This window comes from Drosophila innubila, assembly GCF_004354385.1.
Source record: "Drosophila innubila isolate TH190305 chromosome 3R unlocalized genomic scaffold, UK_Dinn_1.0 2_E_3R, whole genome shotgun sequence".
NCBI lineage: Eukaryota > Metazoa > Arthropoda > Insecta > Diptera > Drosophilidae > Drosophila > Drosophila innubila.
The window spans coordinates 7,476,284-7,498,097 of NW_022995380.1; the positions used below are offsets into that span (position 1 = coordinate 7,476,284).

The window sequence follows — 21,814 nt, forward strand, 5'->3', positions numbered from 1 at the left end:
ACGTGACAGCTAAAAGATACTTATAAGCACAGATGCAGATGCGCTTTGGATGAGACCATTTGCAGCATTTGCACTCGAAATCCACTTGTGACTCTTGCGCACTTTCAGTGGTTACGCCAACCTCTTCTTATTCATTTTCTTCGTGCTATTATTGCTGTTGTTGTTGTCGTTGTTGTTGTTGTTGTGGCAGCCCTTGGCCAACGTCTTTAGCTTGTGGTGGCTGCAGCTGACTGCGTCTGACTTTGAATATCCAATTTAGCTGCAAGCATTAAAAGCAATTCAATATGCAATATTCTTTGGTGTTGAAGCGACCTCAATTTGCCCGATCCCAAAACATTTCAAACACGATTCCAACACACACGCCAGGTGCGGCTCGTTGAACCATTGATATTCAATATTCAGCTGCTGCCGTGTCTGGATTTCTGTGTGTTGCAGCAACACATTTCACATCATATTGATTTGCCCATTTGCACCTTGTCAACAATTTTCATAAATGTATGCGGCTCGCCAGTTTTCCCTGTGCGAGAGTTGACCTTTATATTATTTATGATATGAAATAATTCTCATTTTGTTTTGCATAAACTCATATTACACCTTGGCAGCTTTTTAGCTTAATTATCTTTATCAAGTTTAATGGTAACTTAACGCCTGGAAACTTACTTAGTTTGTGCGAAAATATTACTAAAGGCAATTTTCAAAGTTTTCTCCAGATATGCTAATTAGAAGTTCACAGACTTGAAAAACGTCTTAAAGTTTTTTTACAACCAACTCTTTAAAAACAATTGCTTTAAATTTTTGTTTTATGTTAATTTATAATCCGATTTTAATGAAACCTAAATGCACAATAAAAATCTCATTAGGATAAAGTAACACTTTAATCTTTATTTTAATAATGAAAAATATATTTTCCAACACCAATTATAAATAATTGATATTTAAATTTGAATATGTAATTGCAGCATTACATCAAATTGAAATAAAGTCAATAGCATACTTTTTGGCGTCAATTTAATGACAGCATTTACCACAAATCCCGAGAGAGAGAGAAAGAGAGAATGAAAAAAGAGATTCGCAGATTTGGTCAAACTATACAAATACAAACTCGATTTTGTGGCATCAACAACAAATTAGAATTATTTATGATTAATTCTACGCGTGTGTCAGGCTCAACCGCAAAGCACATTTCAATTTGTCCATTTTTGGCCAATAATTATTGTCGTTCTTGTTATTGTTGTTGATGTCGAGAGGTGTTTTTGTTAGTCCATAAACGGGTTTCAGTTTGCGTTGCACTTGAAATCAAAAACTTTTAACGCTTTTAGCCTCGACTGTCGTTGGCTTTCAGAGAAGCGACAGTGAAAAGTTGTGCCCATTCCATATTGCATGTTTCCTGCCCCATTTCCGCCCTCAATTTCTGTATACCATGTGACGACGCTGCAGCAGTTTGAAATTACTGAAATAAATAAAAGACGAACTTTCTGTGTCGCCTTTTTGCGCAGCTTAGCCAGGAGTGTGCGACGAGTGAATACCCTGTACAACATTTTTTCACCAAATGTATACTATTTATAATATCATTTCAACGTTACTTTAATCAAGCGGATTTATATTTAAAAAAAAATTAAATTTGAGTTACATTCTTCAATAAAGTAATATTTATTTGACTTAAAATGTAATTGAAAATTATAATTAAAATACAATATCATTGGGTTCATAGATTTTTGAATCGAGTCTGCTAAGCGCACCAAAGTCTTACTCTACATTCAACTGTCTATAATTACAGGGTATTTAAATGCAAATGAACAGCTTTTAGTACGTATTAATGAAGCTATTTCTTCTGCAAAAGTCAACAAGAGGAACATTGGACAATTTAAATATTGCCAAGTATTTTCATTGCAGAATAAGAGTTGCACTTAGATGCATTGTCAGCTGTTGTTGTTGCTGCTGCTGTTGTTGTATTCTACGTTGAGGTCGTTGAGGGAATTACCGTGTTATGGGCAGCTTCTGCCTGCATGTGTGTGGATGTTTGTATGTGTGCGTGTGTGTGGTAAGTGTCGACATGCACTCTCGAGTGTGGTATCCGAACCACAGCAGCGAGCAGCTGCTGCAAGGCGAATTGTGGTTGTGATGAAGTACGAGCAGACGACGAAGTGCACACAGTTGGTTAAAGCAACACGTATAACGAGTATGCCATAATAGCCCTACTACATGCCAAATGGGTTTTCCAACTTTAAACCCGTATATTTGCATGCCTTTAATGCAGTTGTTCAAGTCTGCAGTGTCCAAGGGGCATTGCCAGAAACATAAGCGCCATTCTCTTATTAACCAGGCACTTTCATCAGATGCATAGCCTTGAAACTCATTCCAATTCTTGTAGAAAATTGATTTGTTCAAACTTGACAGCTAAATTATCAATTTGTAGAACATTTAAGGCCAAAGTACAAAACCTTTTTATAGCAGGTGCATAAATTGCTTTTATACATATTATTGTACAAAAAGAAAAGTGTATTTTCGATCCTATATCTTAATCAGTCGTATTTTTATAGACATGTAAACAGATTAAAGTCTATATAAGCATTTTTTTTCAATATGGCTTCGGTATGGCTCAATTTTTAATTCTGACTTGGTTATTGCCTAGTATAATACAATATTAATAATATTTAATTGATACTTTGATTTTATTAAAAATTATATTTGTTTTCACTTAAATAAATTTACGACGACTTTTGATACTTTGGCAATATTATATTTTAAAGCTGTACTGTCCACTTATTCCTCTCCTTCTTTGGCCTCTTCCTGAGGCTCAGCAGCCGCTTCGGAAACTGCCGCATCTTCCTCTTCGCCTTCTTTGGTTAAACGTGCCACATTTTTGCCAGCGAGAGCCAATTGAGTTTCGGGTGAAACCATTTCCTCCTCTTCGACATCTTCGGCTTCCATCGCATCGCCAGCAATTGGCTCTGGAGGCAACCAGCATGAGCCTTTGACCAGACGCTCTTCGATCTCGGCAATTTCGTTCTTGTAATATTGATTGAAGTCGGGCCGATCCCAGATACTCTTGACCCATTGAAGATTGAAGTCCATTTTGGTGCAGCAACAGAATTTGCGGGACTTGTGGCACTTGGGGCACTTGGCCTGTTGTCGGGCTGGGTGAGTGTATTGTTGTTTCTGCTTCTTCTTGCAACAGTAAGGACAGACATGTTTGGGCTTGCGCTTTGTGCTGCAAGGCACCGGTTCCTTAGCGTAAACAAGATGACCACGTTTCTTGGCACAGAAACAACAATTGCAATCATCACCCTCTGGCTGCCGTTTGCGAGTCTGCATACGATCATAGTACTTCTTATAGGCCACCTTTATTTTGGCCTCATATGCCATCTGTTCGTTGCAAGACAGACCATCGAAACGAGCAAAACTTTCCGCCGACTTGCGGGCGGCATGAACCCAAACACATTCATCATTATAGCTCGGCCTGCCTTGATCATCGTAGGTTAGCTCCTCTTTGGGTTCATAGTAAAAGGCCTTAAAGCCACGCTTGATAATGCTGTAGGCCAAGTGTGCCTCCACCTTATTCATTAGCGACTTTTTGCCCAGCTCGTGAAACAAATCCTCCTTTCGCAGTCGCTTCTTTGGAACCGTATCGATGCAATAACAAACTTGATCATAATGCAGGAACGCATAAGTTATAATATCAACAGTGGATTTAGCTTTGCATTCGTGCAGGCCACATATAATCATGATCTGCGCCAATGTGTTGGCCAAATCCAGTACATTCTCCAGGAATATCGATGAGGCATTCACCTCGCCCAGGCACTTGCATTGTGTGTGCTGGTCAATAATGCCCAACGGTGCATGACGTTGACATTCCTTGTGTTGACAGTTGTTCCGGCACCGGAAATCGGGCATTGCATGATGCGCCTGCATCTTCACATTCAACTGGAAAAATTAGTTACTTAAATATTTTACAATTTCACAAAAGTAATTTATAAATTTTTTTTTATTTTTTGTTAGATTTTCAAAAGTTATATGTCGAGAGTAGCCAAATAATGTGTTTCCCACACATTTTAAACACAAAATCAATGTCGAGCTGACGCATCTACAGAGGAACTTGACAGCAATAATAAAGCCTACTTGCCTCTAAATAATTGACTTTATGTGTTCAATTTGTAATACCCTCTTAGCTTTTCTATTTGTATTACGTTATTAATACTATGGCAGTTCTATGAAAGAGCAAGTGTATCCTTTTGAGCCATTAGCCTTTGCTAATAGCCATTTTGGACATCAAAGCTATTTCTCAAATATGCTTTTAGTCTCAGATGAAAATTATCAAAAAGACTTCAGCTCTTAGCATATCTTTAAAATATCGGTTGAAAAAATTTTCAAAAATAAATAAACATTTAAGGAATTTGGGTTAATAATTTTGATAAAAATTTTTAAATCTAAATTTTTTTGAATATCTATGTTCCTATTAAAGCACAAGAAATTTCTGACTTGGCAGAAAATGAAATGAAAAGACAGGAAATTTCACTTAGTTGAATAAGTTTTACCAATTTGATTGAATATTAACAATTTTTTTTTGTGTAAAGTGTTCCACAACCGAGTTTCATAACAATATCTTAGTTTTTTTTTTTTTTAGCATATTATACATTATACATTTTACCATTTTTTATACATTAATGTTAACTTAAAAAATTACAAAATTTTGCTGAGACTCAAAGATATTATTGCAGCATTTTTCTTTTCATATTTTTGTGCTGACAAATGCAAAGAAATGCATATTGTTAACACTGTCAGACTAAGTTACCGTTCGTTGTGGGCATGTGTAACTGTTAATGACGACATTGAGTCAATTTTATGATTGGGTCGAAGTGCTATCCTGCATAATAGATGCGCAAATGTTTGGGACAATATTCATAAAGCAGAAGCTGTTGCTCCCAAGACATGTCATCTTATGATTACTCCCCGACTTGCAAATACATCAAAGTTGAATTTAATAGACAAGCTTCAGTATATCCCCCATTTATATATGTATGAGCCTAATCAAATATGTATATATCTGTATATGACAGGCTCATAGAACAAATGCGCTGACAACGCCCAAGTCAAACAGATAAACAAACGATAAAGTTGTCATTACTCATCCTGTTGTGTATTTGGTTTGTCTGAGTTGAGGTTCGAGGTTGACCCTGTGGACTGTAGGCATTAGCGAGATCCAAATGTCACATAAAAATAAATAAAAAATATATATAGCGCTTGTCACAACAACGTTCACATCAAATAAATATAATATATATACTGATTTCTTTATGCAGACGTTGAGTGCGGCTTTTATTTCATTTTAAAATGTATCTGTTGGGTTTTGGTGTCTGCTGTTCCGGGCAAGGGCACCAGAGACAATGTCTTCTCACCTAGATTTGCTTGACTTTATCAACTTGAGATAAGAAACTCTAAGCAATAATTAAGTACAATTTGTAAATCATTTTGAGCTTAAGAAAATGTTAAGTTTCTTTTTCGATATAAGTCTCTTTTTAATTTGTCTGGAACATTTTATAAGTAAGTTAGGAATTCAAGCACGTGTAGACGGCCATAAATAATGTTCTTAAGTTGTCAATTTTATTCATTTATATTCATCATTATTGTTGTTTTTTAACGTAAACTGAACAGCTCGGAACAAGACAAACAAAAATACTCGTAATAAAAACAATTGGCTAAAAAACTTTTTCGATTTCGTGCGTAAATTATTCGGATGCGTTGGCATTATAAACCACATTTGACAGAAATTATAAGAAGCCAAAAGTTGTGAAAAAGTTTTTCAAGAAAATGAAGGCATAAGTTTAAGCTTAAAAGATTTATGAAAGCGACCCCTGAGCTATTTTAAAATTATGCTAATAACAGGTGCCCAAGCAGTATATGTGAGATTATACTTAAAAAGTAAAAGGACAGCAGACACGTGGCGGTATGTTAATCAAATTAATAACACACACATTCAAATGCTTAGGCAATTTGTGTTCATGCCCAGACACACACAAGAACGTGAACGGGGCGTATACGTAATGATCATAAGACGTATGCGCAATTTATGAATAATTGAGATCTGAAAGGCAACAGCTGCCTGCGCGTCCTTTCAACAGGGCCACTCAAAACTGGCATTTGACAATTTTGCCTAATGTGTTGGGCAAATTTGCATACGATACGAGTGAGACGACGCAGCCAAGGACAAAAGCTATAGTCCAAAGCCTTCATTTACTCGTACTGCTCTCATGCAGGCAGGCGGGCAGGCAGCAGCTCATCATCATTATTTTAAATAAACATTAAGTTACGCTTTACGGCCATTTATCACATTTACAGATTTATGTGCTGCCATTCACGTTGCATGTTGCAAAGATGTTTGACTACAGCGCCGTGGCACGAACACGCTTGGTCACACCTCCTCTCCCCCCACAACCAAGCGCATAAAATTATATACTGCTTTTGGCCGAAGGAAACTGTACGCTATTGTTAGAACTGTTCTGTTTAAAAGTTCGTTAAATATTAATTTATTTTGTTCAATCTCAACAATATCAAATATACATAATGAATTTACATCCAATAATGTAGAAAAGAGAACTGTATCAAAATATCATAACTATCTCTTTGAACTAATTTTTATACCCTGAGCCCATTGAAAATGGGCAAAAAAGGGTATAATGTGTTTGGCAGAATGTATGTAACAGGCAGAAGGAGGGGTGGCAGACCCCATAAAGTATATATATTCTTGATCAGGATCAACAGCCGAGTCGATCTAGCCCTGTCCGCCTGTCTGTCCGTCTGTCCGTCTGTCCGTCTGTCCGTCTGTCTGTCCGTCTGTTTGAACGCGTCGATCTCAGAGACTGTAAGTGCTAGAGACTTCAAATTTGGAATGCAGGTTTGTGAATACCATACGCAGGTCAAGTTTGTTTCAAATTTTTGATGCCACGCCCCCTTCGCCCACAAATTGAAAAATAACGATTTACAGGCGCAATTTTTGACATAGCACTCCCTAACTGAACAATCAGTTGAGAAGTATGCGTATTAAACGACCCTGAAAATTTCAAAGCGATTGACCCATAAATAAAGAAGTTATTTCGGAATTTAGATTTAGTTGAATAATTACATTTGGATGGCAAATCAAACGTGCGAGCGAGACAGCATGTTCACGTTTGTATGCAAGGCGCACAAAGACAGAACGAATAAGTACCCATTTTTTTTTTGGTACCAAATAAGAATTAAGCGATAAGCAAAAATATTATCGATATCATGTAATGAAAATGTTAATGTATAATTTATGTATATACAAATATACAATTTGATTAAAATATAATTGTGTTAATATATAAATATGTATTTTTGCATGGCAAAAATCAGCAGAAGCTGATAGCTATGTATGTATGAAATTGCATGAGAGAAATAGCGATCATTTTGCAGCACTACTCTTGCATCTTTGCCGAGCACTGAAAGCTGCAAAATAATAATTTTAATTATTAATATTTTCGATTCCTTACACATATATATAATAAGTATCTGCTTATTATCGTTGTAAAAAAAAACTTAGCATTTTCCGCTTTAAGAATCTCATAAAATTAGACATTGCCTTTTATTTCAAATTTCGCGCACTGCAGCAGCCTTTGACAGGCTTGAATTTGTTGCGTAAGTGGGAGAGTGAGAGAGGAAAATGGGTGCTGCCAGATTGCAGGCTGAGCAAAGTTGTAGTTTGTGGCTACTCTTGACACACGCTACATCGATTGCAAGTGATTAAGATTACGACTTGATTTACCAATTTATCAATTTCTAATTAATTTTAAACAAGTTTATTATATTAAAGTTTATTATATTAAACTTATTTAAAATTAATTAGAAATTGATAAATGGTAAATCGCAAGTCGTAATCGTAATCGAGTATTAGTTCAGTGAGGCATTAATAACGTAGTCTGCAGTGATAAGCACAGTGACTTCAGAAAACCGAAAGTTGTTCATAGTTTCGCGTGTGTAATTTTTTGATACCCTGAGCCCATTGAAAATGGGCAACAATCAACTTTATAAAAGAGTACATGGGCTCAGGGTATCCTACTGTCGAGCGTGCTCGACTGTAGCCGCACCTCACCGCGAGCGAAGCGAGCCGGGGGTAGGCGAGCGAAGCGAGCAGGGGGCGGAGCCCCCTTGTTTATATTTGACTTGTGACGCTAACTGACTCAGCTTAACACAATTTTAAAGGAAATACAAATTTAAAATGTATTGAAAAATTTAATTTGAAATTATTTTGAAAGAATTGTTGTACATATTATTCCTATCTTTCTCCAACTAATTGTCTGATTTTTAAATACCAAAAATATATTTATACAATTCAGCTCATCCTTAACATCAAAAAAACTCATTAACGTATATAGACACATGAAATTCAAGCAATATTAATACCCTATCTTTATAGTTAAAATAGACAAATAGGAACCAAAATATTATACGCCTGTCTGCCGCATGTAATTTCAATCTCAGCCAGCCTCATGGCGAAACAAATATTTATATTGATTTTTTACGCCAACAATTTTGGCCGAAAATGCTCTTAATGGTAAATGGCTAATGCAGAAGCATTAAAGGGTTTTATGCGAAAGACGTGACGACAGATATAGAAAAGAGGGGCAATTTTGATAGAATTATATATGAATAAGAAACGGGACATGTGAATACTCTGCAAAAGTGGGTTTGAAATAAGATAAAAGATAGACAGAATGAAGTTGCCCTAAATTATTTTTATACTTATGTTAAAAATGTATCCTTCAGTACAGTATTTTCACGCTTTAGCTCGGTATAAATATAGTCGATAAAAAATGCTTTAAATTGACTCATTGATTTCTCGCACCCATTCCAAGTTCAGTAAAAGTTAATATTATAAAAAGCAGCAGTGGGATTTGTGAACTGCCTGCCTGGATGGCCACTCAAAAACCATAAAACACCTGCCTGATGTTGTGGAGTCAGGCTTGTATTTCTATACCCAATCTTAGGATCCATTACTTGATACACGCGCCGGCTTCATCTGACCCACCCACTCTCTGACCCCTGCTATCCCCCTGCTGTCCTTTCTATATTCACGGCGATTTCGAGCGTTGTGCACCATTGACTTTTATTGTTGGCGAATGCCAATACGGCCGACATCGTCTGCAAAACTTTTGCATGCCACAGACAACAACACGAAGAACTACAACAACAAGAGTGGGCCATTTTGTCTGTTGGAGATTTATGCGCGATTGCTCGAGTTTTATGAGTTTCGCAGTATTGCGCTGGCTTTGCTTTAAAATGTATTCACTTCCTTTCTCTCTCTCTCTTTCACCCTGTTGTTTTTCCATTATTAGTGGTCACAGTGATTTAAGCCAAGTTTCAACGTGCAGGCGTTGGTTTCATTTATGACTTTTGCCATGGCAACACGTTGCCGGGAGCTAAAACGGTTTCTTGCCACAGATGAGCTGGACTTTAAGCAGAGCTGAAACACACTTACTACCTATGTGTATACAGCTCAGCAAAGGGTTAAGGCGTAACTTTTTATTAGATTTTGTTGCACTCGTGCCGGAATTTACCAGAACTTACTAGAGGTGAAAAGCGAATTTTGCATAAGCTGCTTGGCTTCCTTACGAAACTTCTGCAGGTCATGTGCGCTTAATATTATACAAAGATAAACGCTTAAGCTCTTAAGAAATGGTATTGAAATTATTTAGGGGAATATAGTAAGTTTTGCATAAGCTCACCAGTAAATTAATAAAAACAAATACGCTAACAACTGAAATATTAATACAAAAGAAATGACATCTTGTGCAATTGCTAGTTCTAATGCTAATTATATTGACTAATGCTAATGGTAATGGTAATGGTAATGGTAATGGTAATGGTAATGGTAATGCTAATGCTAATGCTAATGCTAATGCTAATGCTAATGCTAATGCTAATGCTAATGCTAATGCTAATGCTAATGCTAATGCTAATGCTAATGCTAATGCTATTGCTAATGCCAATGCCAATGCCAATGCCAATGCTAACGCTAATGCTAATGCCACGCTAACGCCACGCCACGCCACGCTATGCCAATGCTACGCTAACGCTAATGCTAATGCTAATGCAACGCTAATGCCAATGCTAATGCCAATGCTAATGCCAATGCCAATGCTAATGCCAATGCCAATGCCAATTAACGCCACGCTAATGCCAATGCCAATGCTGTGCCAACGCTAATGCCAATGCTAATGCTAAGCGCTAATGCTAATGCCAACGCTAATGCCAATGCTAATGCTGCTAATGCTAATGCTAACGCCAATGCTAATGCTAATGCTAATGCTAATGCTAATGCTAATGCTAATGCTAATGCTAATGCTAATGCTAATGCTAATGCTAATGCTAATGCTAATGCTAATGCTAATGCTAATGCTAATGCTAATGCTAGTGCTAATGCTAACGCTAATCATATTGTTATTTCTAGATATAAATTAAAGAAAATTCCAATTAAATTAATAAACAAGCTAATAACAAATACTTATAGCTATAATAATAGCACAATTAGCAAATGTTAAATTATTTTTAATCAGTAGGATTACAAAACCAATATAAGAAAGAAACTTTACTAAGCACAAAATTTGTGATTGTATTGATTTCTAATTTGTCCGACTATTTGTACATATCACAAGGTTTGCCACATTGCCAACATATTGGGCCACATATGAAAGGCCCGCAGGAATGGTAATGTCAAATCAATACGACATTGTCGACTAACCTTACTAATCCTCAATGACAAATGGCGATACACTTAATTGGCAATAGTGGGTGCTTCGGGGGCCAAAACAAATTGCTGTAACCTTATGGGGAGTTATCTAAGTTCTATCATCGCTTAATGGGGACCAGCGAGCGCAACGAAAGATACTTGTTTTCGTCAGGTCCCGAGGCTAATAACGAAAATCATTACAAAGCCATTAAGTAGGCCAATCAAAAGGCATGCAAAAAAAAAAAAAAAACTAAGTATGAAAAAAGCCTAAAGCTGAATTTAACGTAATTCAATCAGATGAATATCGAAACGGCATTGGAAAATGCTAAAGCGATTTATTAGGCGTGAGCATGTCTGTTTAAAAAATATTTAATGAGGGCCGTAGAGAAAACAAATGAAGAAGAAGGATTGGAGAACAAATTGACGGATTTGTCGGCGCCATAAATTAAGCGTGGCGGTAATTGCCTGATAAATGTGCGGCCAACGTTAAATTTAGGCGAGAAACACGAAGGATGATGTGCAAAATACGAATTCCTATCTGATGTTTGGATTGATATGATAAATACACGAACAAATCTGTTAAGGGTTGTCGACCAGCTGGTGACTGGCACGCAATTTGACACACCGTCAGACAGCTTGCTTTCCCTTTGGGCTTTCACATAGTCATCAACAAGGTGGGCGTGGCTATTGTCGTTTTTGTTGGCGCTGTGACGCAGTTGATCGCCAAACTCAATTGATTGATTGATTTGCTTATGGCTGAATGAATTTGTCATAAATATTAAAATGCCTTTCCATGGAGCCAATATCTCATGCCCCAAAAGTAGGCATCACAAATTGCACAGCTGTGTTTCAAATATCAAATCAATTGACGAAAGTGCAGTAAACATCGGCTGAATATAATACGATTAAAATAAAAACTATACACAGTTTGTTACAGTCAAATATTTTATTAGAGCATATAACAACATACAAGAATTTTGGGTGCAATTTCAAATGCAAACAATTCCTTTATTATGTTGTACAGACTCGCATTAGTTTCTTCTATAATTGAGCTTTATTTATGTATAATTTGTAATAAGAAATTTTCGAAAGTTTATATGTCACATACATATTAAGAAAACCTATTAAAAAAGGGGCTTATAAAAAAATGAAACGTAAATTAATTCAAAATTAAACAAGTATTAAAATTAGCATATTAACAAAATACAGTTACGTTGATGTTTAAAAACCACATCGTTTTTGCACAGTCTTTAGTCAAGCTGGAAATATGTTAAAATATTATTTGAGCGAGGAAATAACAATGAAACCAGCTCCAAGCATTTCATTTATTAATGAATATTCGTTTGGTAATTTTCCCGTCAGATTTAAAACCTCCTACACGCATCACATATGAGTAAATATTTGATATTTACATTTTTTGCGGGTGGTCGATTATGGTCGACGGGAATCCGAATGCAGCTGGTGCTCTAAGCTGTTAGCTGGTACCATCAATTTGGTTGTTGCTGGGGGCAGGATCAGAGCACAAATGTATGTTTGCGAGTGTGTACATTGTTATCAGGCAGGCTTAAAGAACATTGCGATTCACGCAAACGATTTAATATAAATAATTTATCAACTGTTGTGCTACCATTTACCTTATCGCACCTGTGCACCGCTTCATCGCCATCAACGAGTGGCTGTTACTTGTTTCTCTGTCTAGATTTAATTTACATATTCACATCCGGCTTATTTTCATTTTTTTCATTGCTTGCAGAATTGTTTGCAGCATTGTCATGAGATAGTCAAATGTAAGGCGTTAAGCCGACAAAGGGAAAGTGCCAAATTTTATCGTTATACTGTCTGTCTGTGTGTGTGTGTGTGGGTGTGTCTGAAATAAGCAGTCGGTTGGCTTATAAAGCGGCTGCTGAAAATATATTTAAAATAAAGCCAAAAGATTGCAGCTATTTTGATTGACATGCCTTACATGAATTTTATTAATCAGACTGAAAAACATTTGACATCACTTTAAATATTGACAGTGGCTTCACAAATATTTAAATAATATTAATATGGAAGTTTATAAATTGCATTTAACAGACAGCCTTAACAGGATTAGCTCATTTCGTACCTTTGCGGCTGCTTAGTCACTGAGAAACAGGCAACCGAATACCTTTCACATTTACTTAACATCGTCATCATTCTGATGATTATCCTGCAAAGTTCACAAAAGTGCGTCGCAAACTTGTTGCCTCTGGAGCATTAAATGTCAAAGAAGCATTTAATTTCCCTCCAAAATGCAAACGGAGAAACCAACAATGGCAAAATGAGTCCGGAAAATAACAAAAGTCTGTAATTGGCTTATTGAGGTGTGTGATTACGCGCAGGTGACACTTCCGAAAAGTTCACCAGCAAATATATTTGTTTGCTAAGTTTGCAGCAAATGAATTTACTTTTCCAGGCTAGACAACATGGCGTATGCATAATATTTAATGTAGACTTTGTCTAAAAGTAAGCTCTAGTCGTCTGGCGTTAATCAAAACGAATGTTTGCTCGTTTATCAATTACAACAAATGACAACAAGAACAACAACAGCTGTAACAACAACAACTTGCAGGGCTTAACGAGCTTTCAATTAGGCGCCTAATTCAAATGAATGCTCCTGAGACCGCAGGAATCGGCAAATACGTGCGTAAATACAAACTCGAGTCAAGGCAGTTGCCTGTGTTTTGTTGTTTCCCTTGATGTGCATTTTCCGTTTGTTTTATTTGGGGGAAAAGCCAAATATTTTTCATGATTATCGCTCATTAATTTCCAGCCAGCCGGTAATGTCTTGTCATTTAGGAAGTGTTGCTTAGCCTCTTAAAGTTTCCGCACGGGAATTCCGTACCTTGGCTCAAACTTAGCCTTAAAATCGGACTTTAAATATCATATTTAAGATATTTTCAGTGTCGCTAAAGACGCCAGATTATTCATTGAGCACTGTAAAGTCAGTTAAGCTTAAGCTTAGACTTTGCATTATTTTTAATTGCCTGCACTTAAAAGGCATTATTATGATGATGATGACGTTGTCCACAGCGGACTTGACTTAAATAACTGCAGACTTGGCTTGTCTCATTCTGCCATGGGTTTTATGTCAGCGCATTTATTATTTTTTTCATGTCTTTCGCCATGTTCTTCTGGACGTGGCTTAATTGTCATATTTTGTTGTGTGTGGCAACGACTCAAGTGGTAATTATTTAAGCATTATTACAGTTGCAACGTGCTTGCAGCCCAAGTGCAAGGTCAGAACACAAGTTTCTGCATATCATTTGGCCTTTGCGGCCGACGGCCAATTAAAATGGCCGACAAATGTGTCACTAAGACAAGGCAAGGACCTTGTCAAGCCACAAGTCAGCACAGAAACGTCTCTGACATTTGCAAAATGGTATTTATGCCACAGTTTTGTGGGACAGGTAATTAAATATTTACCTACTTGCAACCCAAGTCGGTCAAGGCAAAATGAAGACGACTTTAAGTTCATTAAATTCAGTGACAACTTGACTCGTTACGAACTGTAAACGACCACTGAATGTGTTTTTTTATGACAATTTAGAAGAACTTTATGAACACTGAAATGACTTTGTACCAGATACTAAATAATAAAATATATTTATATGTTTGTTATTCACGTTAGGTGCAAACAAGTGGAATTGTCTTTAATTTGCTTTGATAACGAAACGAAAAAAGTTGACAAACATGGCATTATAGTAAAAGCAGGAAACGGAAATTCCACCAATTTGATGACTTCCTTTTTTGCCAACGAAAAAGCCAACGCTAATGGACATTTATTCGGACAAAGAGACAAATAGTCAGAGTGTCTGTCAGGTGCCTCCAAAATGTTTTTTTCGAGTGAGTTGTTGGGCTTAACATCAATCGTGTTTAGTCACTTGTCGTTTTAGGATATATAACACTTAATTCTCTAAAAACTTGTATGTGTTTTTGTTACACATTGTTGCATGTGAAACTGAGCAGAAAGCAGTTGACACACACAGCAGTTGATCATTGAAGTTTTATTTGTATATCCTGTCAATATAAACATTGAGTAAGCATTTGAAATACAGAGTTGAGCTAAGCTTATTTAGTCTTGTTTGGCTGATTACTTTAATTCAAACAAACTGCGAGATTAAATCAGACAGCTTGTAGTATAGTATTTTGAAGTAAATATCGATTATGGCCAACACATAACACATATTTTCATTAATTATCCTCTTTAGCTTAAAAATTGGAATTAGAAACGATAAAGACATTTGATATACTTTAAATAATTATTTTAATTTGAATATCCTGTGGCTTTAAGATTAAGAGAATTGCAGAATATTATTGGACTTTAATTTTGTGCTTTAATTAGATACATGGAGTTAGTTGTGCTCATAAAATATAAGTATGAAGGTCAAATCTCCTATAACTAAGGATAATGGTATTTTTCAATTGTGTTGTTGATATTTGCTCTTATCAATTTCGCTGAAATTCGACATTTAATTGCAATATTTTCACAAAAGTGAAATTCTAAACCATTTTAACAGCCATTCATTTAGTTTAATTCTCAGTTGTAAGCTTTGGTAAATCAAACAACTCATTTTAGATACTAAAGCTAATAGCGATGTGCTCGTTAAACAAATACCACCAAATTTACATATGATTTTGTAAATTTGTAGTTATAGTAAGTGAATTACATTTATTTTCGTTTAATGAGAACTTTGACTGTTTACGCGTGTGTATATGTAAATGTGTGTGTATCTATATATACATTATAGTAAGCTATATCGTGTCGTGTAGTTTGTTCATTGTTAGCATATGCCACCGATGCCACACGCCAACTTGCAACCCATAACAAACCATAACCAACCCGAAAACGAGGCAATGGCAATGAACAATTTTCTGTGTGTGCGTTTATGTATTGGTACTTGTGTGTTGTTTGTTTGATTGCAGCCACTGACACATGGTCGCTCAGACATTTTCTGAATATTTTTGGGGCGTTCTTTTGGCACCAAAATGAAAGGCGAGGCAGACAGACAGGTTGTCAGACAGACATACGAACAGACGGACCGTAGTGTTTACTTCTCTTCGTCTATTTCACTTTAATGACATTGTTTTGTCTGTTGCGTGTTGAACGATGCCGAAAAGCAACCGCAAAAATGAAAGAGAATAAACGAATTGTGGTGGAAAAATTTTCGGTTGCCTTCCACAGAATGCCATTGGCAACTGCTAGTAACGAATTTTTTGGGGAATTCGCTTAACCGACTTTGGTTTTAGCCAACGTTCGCTTGAAGAACTGAATTTGCTTGCCAGTGTAAGCTGTGATGGTTTATTAAGAAAACATATTTAATTGCTTGTGTTTTAGAAGCAAAGCTTAAACAAATATTGACTTTTAATCTCAAAACTAGTTAGAAATCTTAAAAACATAACAAAAATCGGATTATATTTTTTTGTATTCATTCAATAATAATACTCGTACTTTCGTTTGATCAGTCAACCATTAGCTTAGCTTTCTCAAAGGCTTTCACAGTCATTCAATTTTATTTAAAGTTCTGCTTCGCCTGCGGCAAAGAAAAATTTGCATAATATTTGTATTCATGATTTTTCCTGGCCGGTGAATAACTTAAAAATGCAGGTGGAAATTGCATTACAACTTAATGATGTGCACAACTTCCGGTTCATTTCCCGTCAACAAATTACAAACGGGAATATAAAGTGCCCACTCAGCTTGATGCAAATGCAAATAACAGCAGTCACATGGCGGATACTTAATATGTTTAACCCTATATAGACTCAAGATCTTTTAGTTATGCTCTTCTAGTTAATCGGCAGAAAATTGACTGAGATTTTTAAGTTAAATAAGATGTTTTGTACATTGCTTTAAATTTTGAGCATAATATTAACGCCTATTCCATATTTTCCATGGGTTTTTTTTATTGTTAGTATGCAATTTGCTTCCTTTTAAAGCACATCGTACAAATTGCATTAGTTCTGCACACATCCGGGTGAACTATTAGAAAATATAATATGTGATTGTATGTACTTTTACAATATTTCACACACGCTCTCCAAATGCATACATATTTTCCAGAATTTATAGTGGCATTCTCACAAATGCACTTTTTACGAGGCTAACGCCAATAAAAGTGCAAAATTTATGGCATAGTATTTCCCAATGTTTTCACGCTTTTTACACCGTGCAAATCTATAGAAATGGAGCTCCAACAATAAAAGGCAAAAAATCTTTCATTTGAAATTGTAGTTTTTATATATTTTTTATATTGTTTTTTCGATTAAAAAAAAATGAAGTTACATGCGACACCTTGGCAATAGAATGAGTCAGCTAAGCTGGAGATGTCAAATGCAAATTAAACCTGATGTGGCATGTGGCAAACAGATGGATAGGTAAAGCTAACTTGACATGTATTACGTATACGCCGGTTATGGCAAGGCTACGTAAGAAGACTGGAAGCAAATAATGTTGATGTTGTAATCAAATTCAAATTTGTAGAGCATTTGCTAAGATATTTTCTAGTTGACTCTGATATTAGTTTAGCCATTGAGTTAATTGGTTAATTAAACAGTGCTGAATCTATTATTAGCTTAATATTTAGATAGAGCACCTGCAGCGATGTTCAGATAATTTAATTAATTAAAAGCCTTGACAATAATTTATAATTGGAATTGGTAACTGTATATTGTGCTATAAAATCTCAATTACACACACACAGCCACACATGCACTTAAACCAATTAACTTTAATTATATTCGTATTTATATGTGGGTAGAGACATTGGCCATCGGATAATGTGTGAATGCTGATATATTCGGACAATGTAGCGTATACGCAATATGTCTCTGCTTGTTTATTAAATATTTAGTTGGTTAAAGTGGTTAGCATTGTCGTTGTCGTAAAGTTTAATAGGTCAGAGCTCAGCTCTATAGTTAAGCAAAGTAAATGTGTCTAATTGTGTCTACCAAAAAAGTGTACTCTACAGTTTTCCGCAAATCTTTAGTTTATATTGAAATGTATTTCAATTGGTTATAAGACATGTTATAAGTCTATTTTCGATTTTAATAGTAAGAAAACAAACAAGTTGAGTAAACAATTTGAAGATACTTTAGTATCTTTAGCTCTTAAAGCTCTGAGTATGAACGAACCAATTGAAATACATTTCAATAAAAACATAATTCACTTGGGTATTTGATTGTGCTCTTCATGGTAAATAAGACACATTCTTAAGTCTTTCACCCATTTGACTATAAGCTACAAACTGTGCAAATAATAAATGCTGATGCAAATGCACTTTGCTACAATTCCCAGTACATATATGTTTAATAATAGAAATCGTCTCAGCTCCAACTTGGCTTAATCAAGACATAGTTCGTGCCATTAGCACATTCAATTCAAAGCGACTGAAACAAATCAACATGTTTGTACGAAAGCCTTGGCAATAATGTATATGTAGTAGTGTGTGTATCTGGCTATGTGTCTAACAGAAGATGCATGTCTCCGGGTGCTATAATAAATTACGTCAGTATTGTCGTTCCGAACGTGGCACTGCATACAAATGTGCTAATTTATAAGCAAAACAATTAGTTATATGCAATCAAACTAGTTTCTCGTACAGGACAAACCTGTCCTGCAAGAACATAGATCGGAAGGAAAGTAATTTTCATAAGTATACTCTTACCCAAGGGTGTGTGTGTGAGAGTGTGTAAAAGTGTGGGTGCGAGCGTATATAATTATTTAGTTTATATTACGTATACGTCATGTTGGGTTGCTCTAGAATTTGCTTGTACTTCTTTTATTGTTGAATAGGGTTCGTTTTCCTCCCGAAATTCGATGAGTCATTATTGTATTTCCTTTGCAACTCTTTGCCATAATGAAGTCTAGTCAGATGAGTAATTGACTGAGCGCCAAACTAGGATTAATATATTCGCCTGTGGCATCCACACCAGCTTGCCACATATTACATATTCAACTGAGAGAACACACCTTGACAATTGCGTGAGTCAGGTAAGCTGCAATTGGCAGGCGTATATTAAAAAGGACACATATTGCGCATACGCCCCGTATGTCAACACATTTTTACTCCGTAAGACACTGTCAGCTGACCTCAATTTAAGCCAGCAACAAAATCATATAGAATTCTACCTAACTTTGTCGCCTTTGTCTTCGTCTCAGCTTCCATTTCAATTCCATTTTTTTCTATCTCGTCGCCCGACACGTTCAGTGCTTAGCACAAAATGCTATTTTGGCTTTTATTTTTATGTTTTCTCGGACATTGTGTGACATGCTTAATATTCTTCACAACAGAGCACAGCAACAGCCTCTGATATGGTAAGGCTACAGGTGCGTATCGCCCCTTAGTCTTTGACATTTATGCAACATTTATTAAGTGTACAGTGCCACGACAACAGCACCACCATCAGCACCAGCAAGAGTAACATTCACTGGCAACCAGCCAACCAATTTCGGCTTAAGCTTCAGCTGCTGTTTCAGTTTCAGCAACATTTCCATTACCATTTCATTTACATAACTATCACCATCAGACTCATTGCTGTGTTGAATTTTCCAAAAAATATTTCATGTCCAGGCAAAAACCTAAGTCAGTGCTGTTTTTTTGTAAAGCTTTACTGTGTCTATGTTTGTTATGTGTTTAAGTAGACAAATAGTAACTATTTGGGGGAAGTAACATTTATATTGCCTACTTTTGTGCGCACTTGTTGATTTAGGTTGAAGGCAACTTAAATATAGCAATGAAATTTAAAGCTTTTCTTATAGCCAGACAAATAGATATTTTTCTTTGCTCTGCATTATTTGCTTAGACAGTTCATTGCACAGATGTGCTTTGTTCAATGAATAGAGTTGTGAACTCTATTTGAAAACGAAATTCGAGATAGAATGGAATGAAAATTAGTCTACAAGTCTTTAACCTGTCTATTCTTAAAGTATATTTATTTATAAACAGTTTGCTTAAATTAAATTAAATTCGTATGTCTTTTTCTTAAGTCTTAAACTTGAACTTTCAGTTCCTTTTTGAAAAATTATTTGATTTATAAATAAGAAAGAAACTACTAAACAGTATTAAATACAAATTAATCACTGAAAGTTAAAGGTAATTAAAAAAAAATATTCATTCTTTATACTCTATATACGAGAACTCTAATTTTCACACCTAGTAACATCAAAACTAACTGAAAACTAACTACTTAGTCCCACTTTGAATACCAAGAGACTCTTTATCTACCATTTAGCTAAACATTTGGGTCATTTAACCTCTAAGCCTGTCTGGTGGAATGTCAATGTACGCTGGGCCTATAATTTCATGGCTGTCAAGACAGTTGGCCTTTTATCACAAATACGCCTAGCTGCACACACTAGACTACATAATTTTCTAGCGCTGTCAATGTACGCCAAATTTTCCAAAAAAGAAAATAAACTGAAACAATTTATCAGACTGCCGCGAGCTATTCATTAGCATTTGATGTTGGAGCAATTGGAATTTATGCACCCAAAGGGCCGTGATAATTGACAAGCCTAGGGAGCAGTAACCATAATTCATTCACTCGGCAAGTAAACAAGTTCGCTACGAGTACGTGTACTTTAAGGATTGCGAATACTCGACAGTTGCCAACTGAATGATGATTTGCTTCATTGTGCGTGCTTGGCAATATGTGAAGAAATCGCATCCAAATTGTTGATCATGTTGTTAGAAAAGGTCAAAACGTTCTGGGCACAATAAAAAAATGACAATAGACTTACATTTATTGGGAGGGTTGTCAAAACGTTTTATGCTCACACCTAAAATCGCTTTTACGTCGATTCCCGAGATAAATACTTGTACTTTGTTGCTCCAAAGAAGCACTAAATTTTCTTTGGCAACCCAATAAAAAAAATGTTTATATAATTGCTTTAAGCCCTACTCTTATTATCATGTTTGCTTCAATAATATATTTTCAATATTATTTTTAAATAATTACCTAAGTATTTGATTGCTTAATGATGGTAAGCGGACTGTAAATAAAGAAAATCGGTTAAATTATCGTACTAATTATCGTCTTTGATTTGAGTTATCTTACACCGTTTGGTGTATATTTTACGAAATTTTGGCTGAATTTAGCTGAAAACAATTTAAATAAAATAATATCTACAATTTAAATTGAATACAAAATATTCTTTCTTTTAAAGTTTTCCAATGTCTTTAATTTAACAACAAATTGATTGCAAATTAATTATTTATTTTTAATGAAATCTGAATTAATTACAAACGTGAAATTAATTTAAATATACATTTCTGACAGTAAAAACAACAAAATAAAAACATGTTTACAAAATAAATATTAATGTAAGCAATTAATAAAAATAAATGAGAGAATGAAGTATGCTAGACTAAGAGATACGCTCTAGACAAATACACACACAGAAAGCTATGTAAGCTGAAAATACCCATATTTTAAATTTTGAGCAGGGTGTAAGATGTAGGATCAAAAATGTTCGTGTAATTGTGTAATGCGAAAGGCAAACACAAAAAACATTAACAGGCAATCAGCGCAATTAATTTATTTTCATTTTTCAAATTGTTTTTGCCTTTTCTCTTCATTCTGCTTCGTTTTTTTTACACAAATTTTCACTGTTCATAAAATCCCGTTAAATGCGCATTAGCTGTCGATGCGAAGGCTGGCGCCATTTTCTGTTACGCCTCCATTTGTGGAGAAGTGCAGAGGCGAAGAGTGAAATCAAAATAAAACCCAAACAAGGCGAAAGTTAATTGAATTTATTGTTGTCCTTTTGCAGTGTTTTTTTTTTGTTTTCCTTTCCTATATTCCTAACCATTTGTTAATGTGTATGTGCGCAGCTCAAAAATTTGGTATTTTAATTTTCACTTGTTTTTCTTCCATTTTTTTTCCTCTTTTTTTTGTATTGTTTGTTATTTTCTTCGTATCTTTTGTGTTTTGACTCTGAATTTGCGCCCGAGTTTTTATTTTAGCTGCGCAAATTGTTTTCTTTTTTTTTTTTTGACAGACACGTGGCGGTCTCTCCGGAAAGAAGCAATGAGAAAAGCTTTCTTT

General features: G+C 35.5%; 2 protein-coding genes across 2 annotated transcripts in view; one reads left to right on the forward strand and one right to left on the reverse strand.

Annotated features, from left to right (window-relative positions):
- Positions 1 to 21,814, forward strand: part of LOC117791069 (IDLSRF-like peptide) — a 41,935-nt gene that overhangs the window by 11,683 nt on the left and 8,438 nt on the right. The gene's annotated exons all lie outside the window — the stretch shown is intronic.
- On the reverse strand, positions 2,654 to 4,117 carry LOC117791066. Its single transcript, XM_034630714.1, has one exon. The coding sequence runs from the start codon at positions 3,910 to 3,912 to the stop codon at positions 2,764 to 2,766; it is 1,149 nt and encodes a 382-aa protein (XP_034486605.1). The 5' UTR covers positions 3,913 to 4,117; the 3' UTR covers positions 2,654 to 2,763.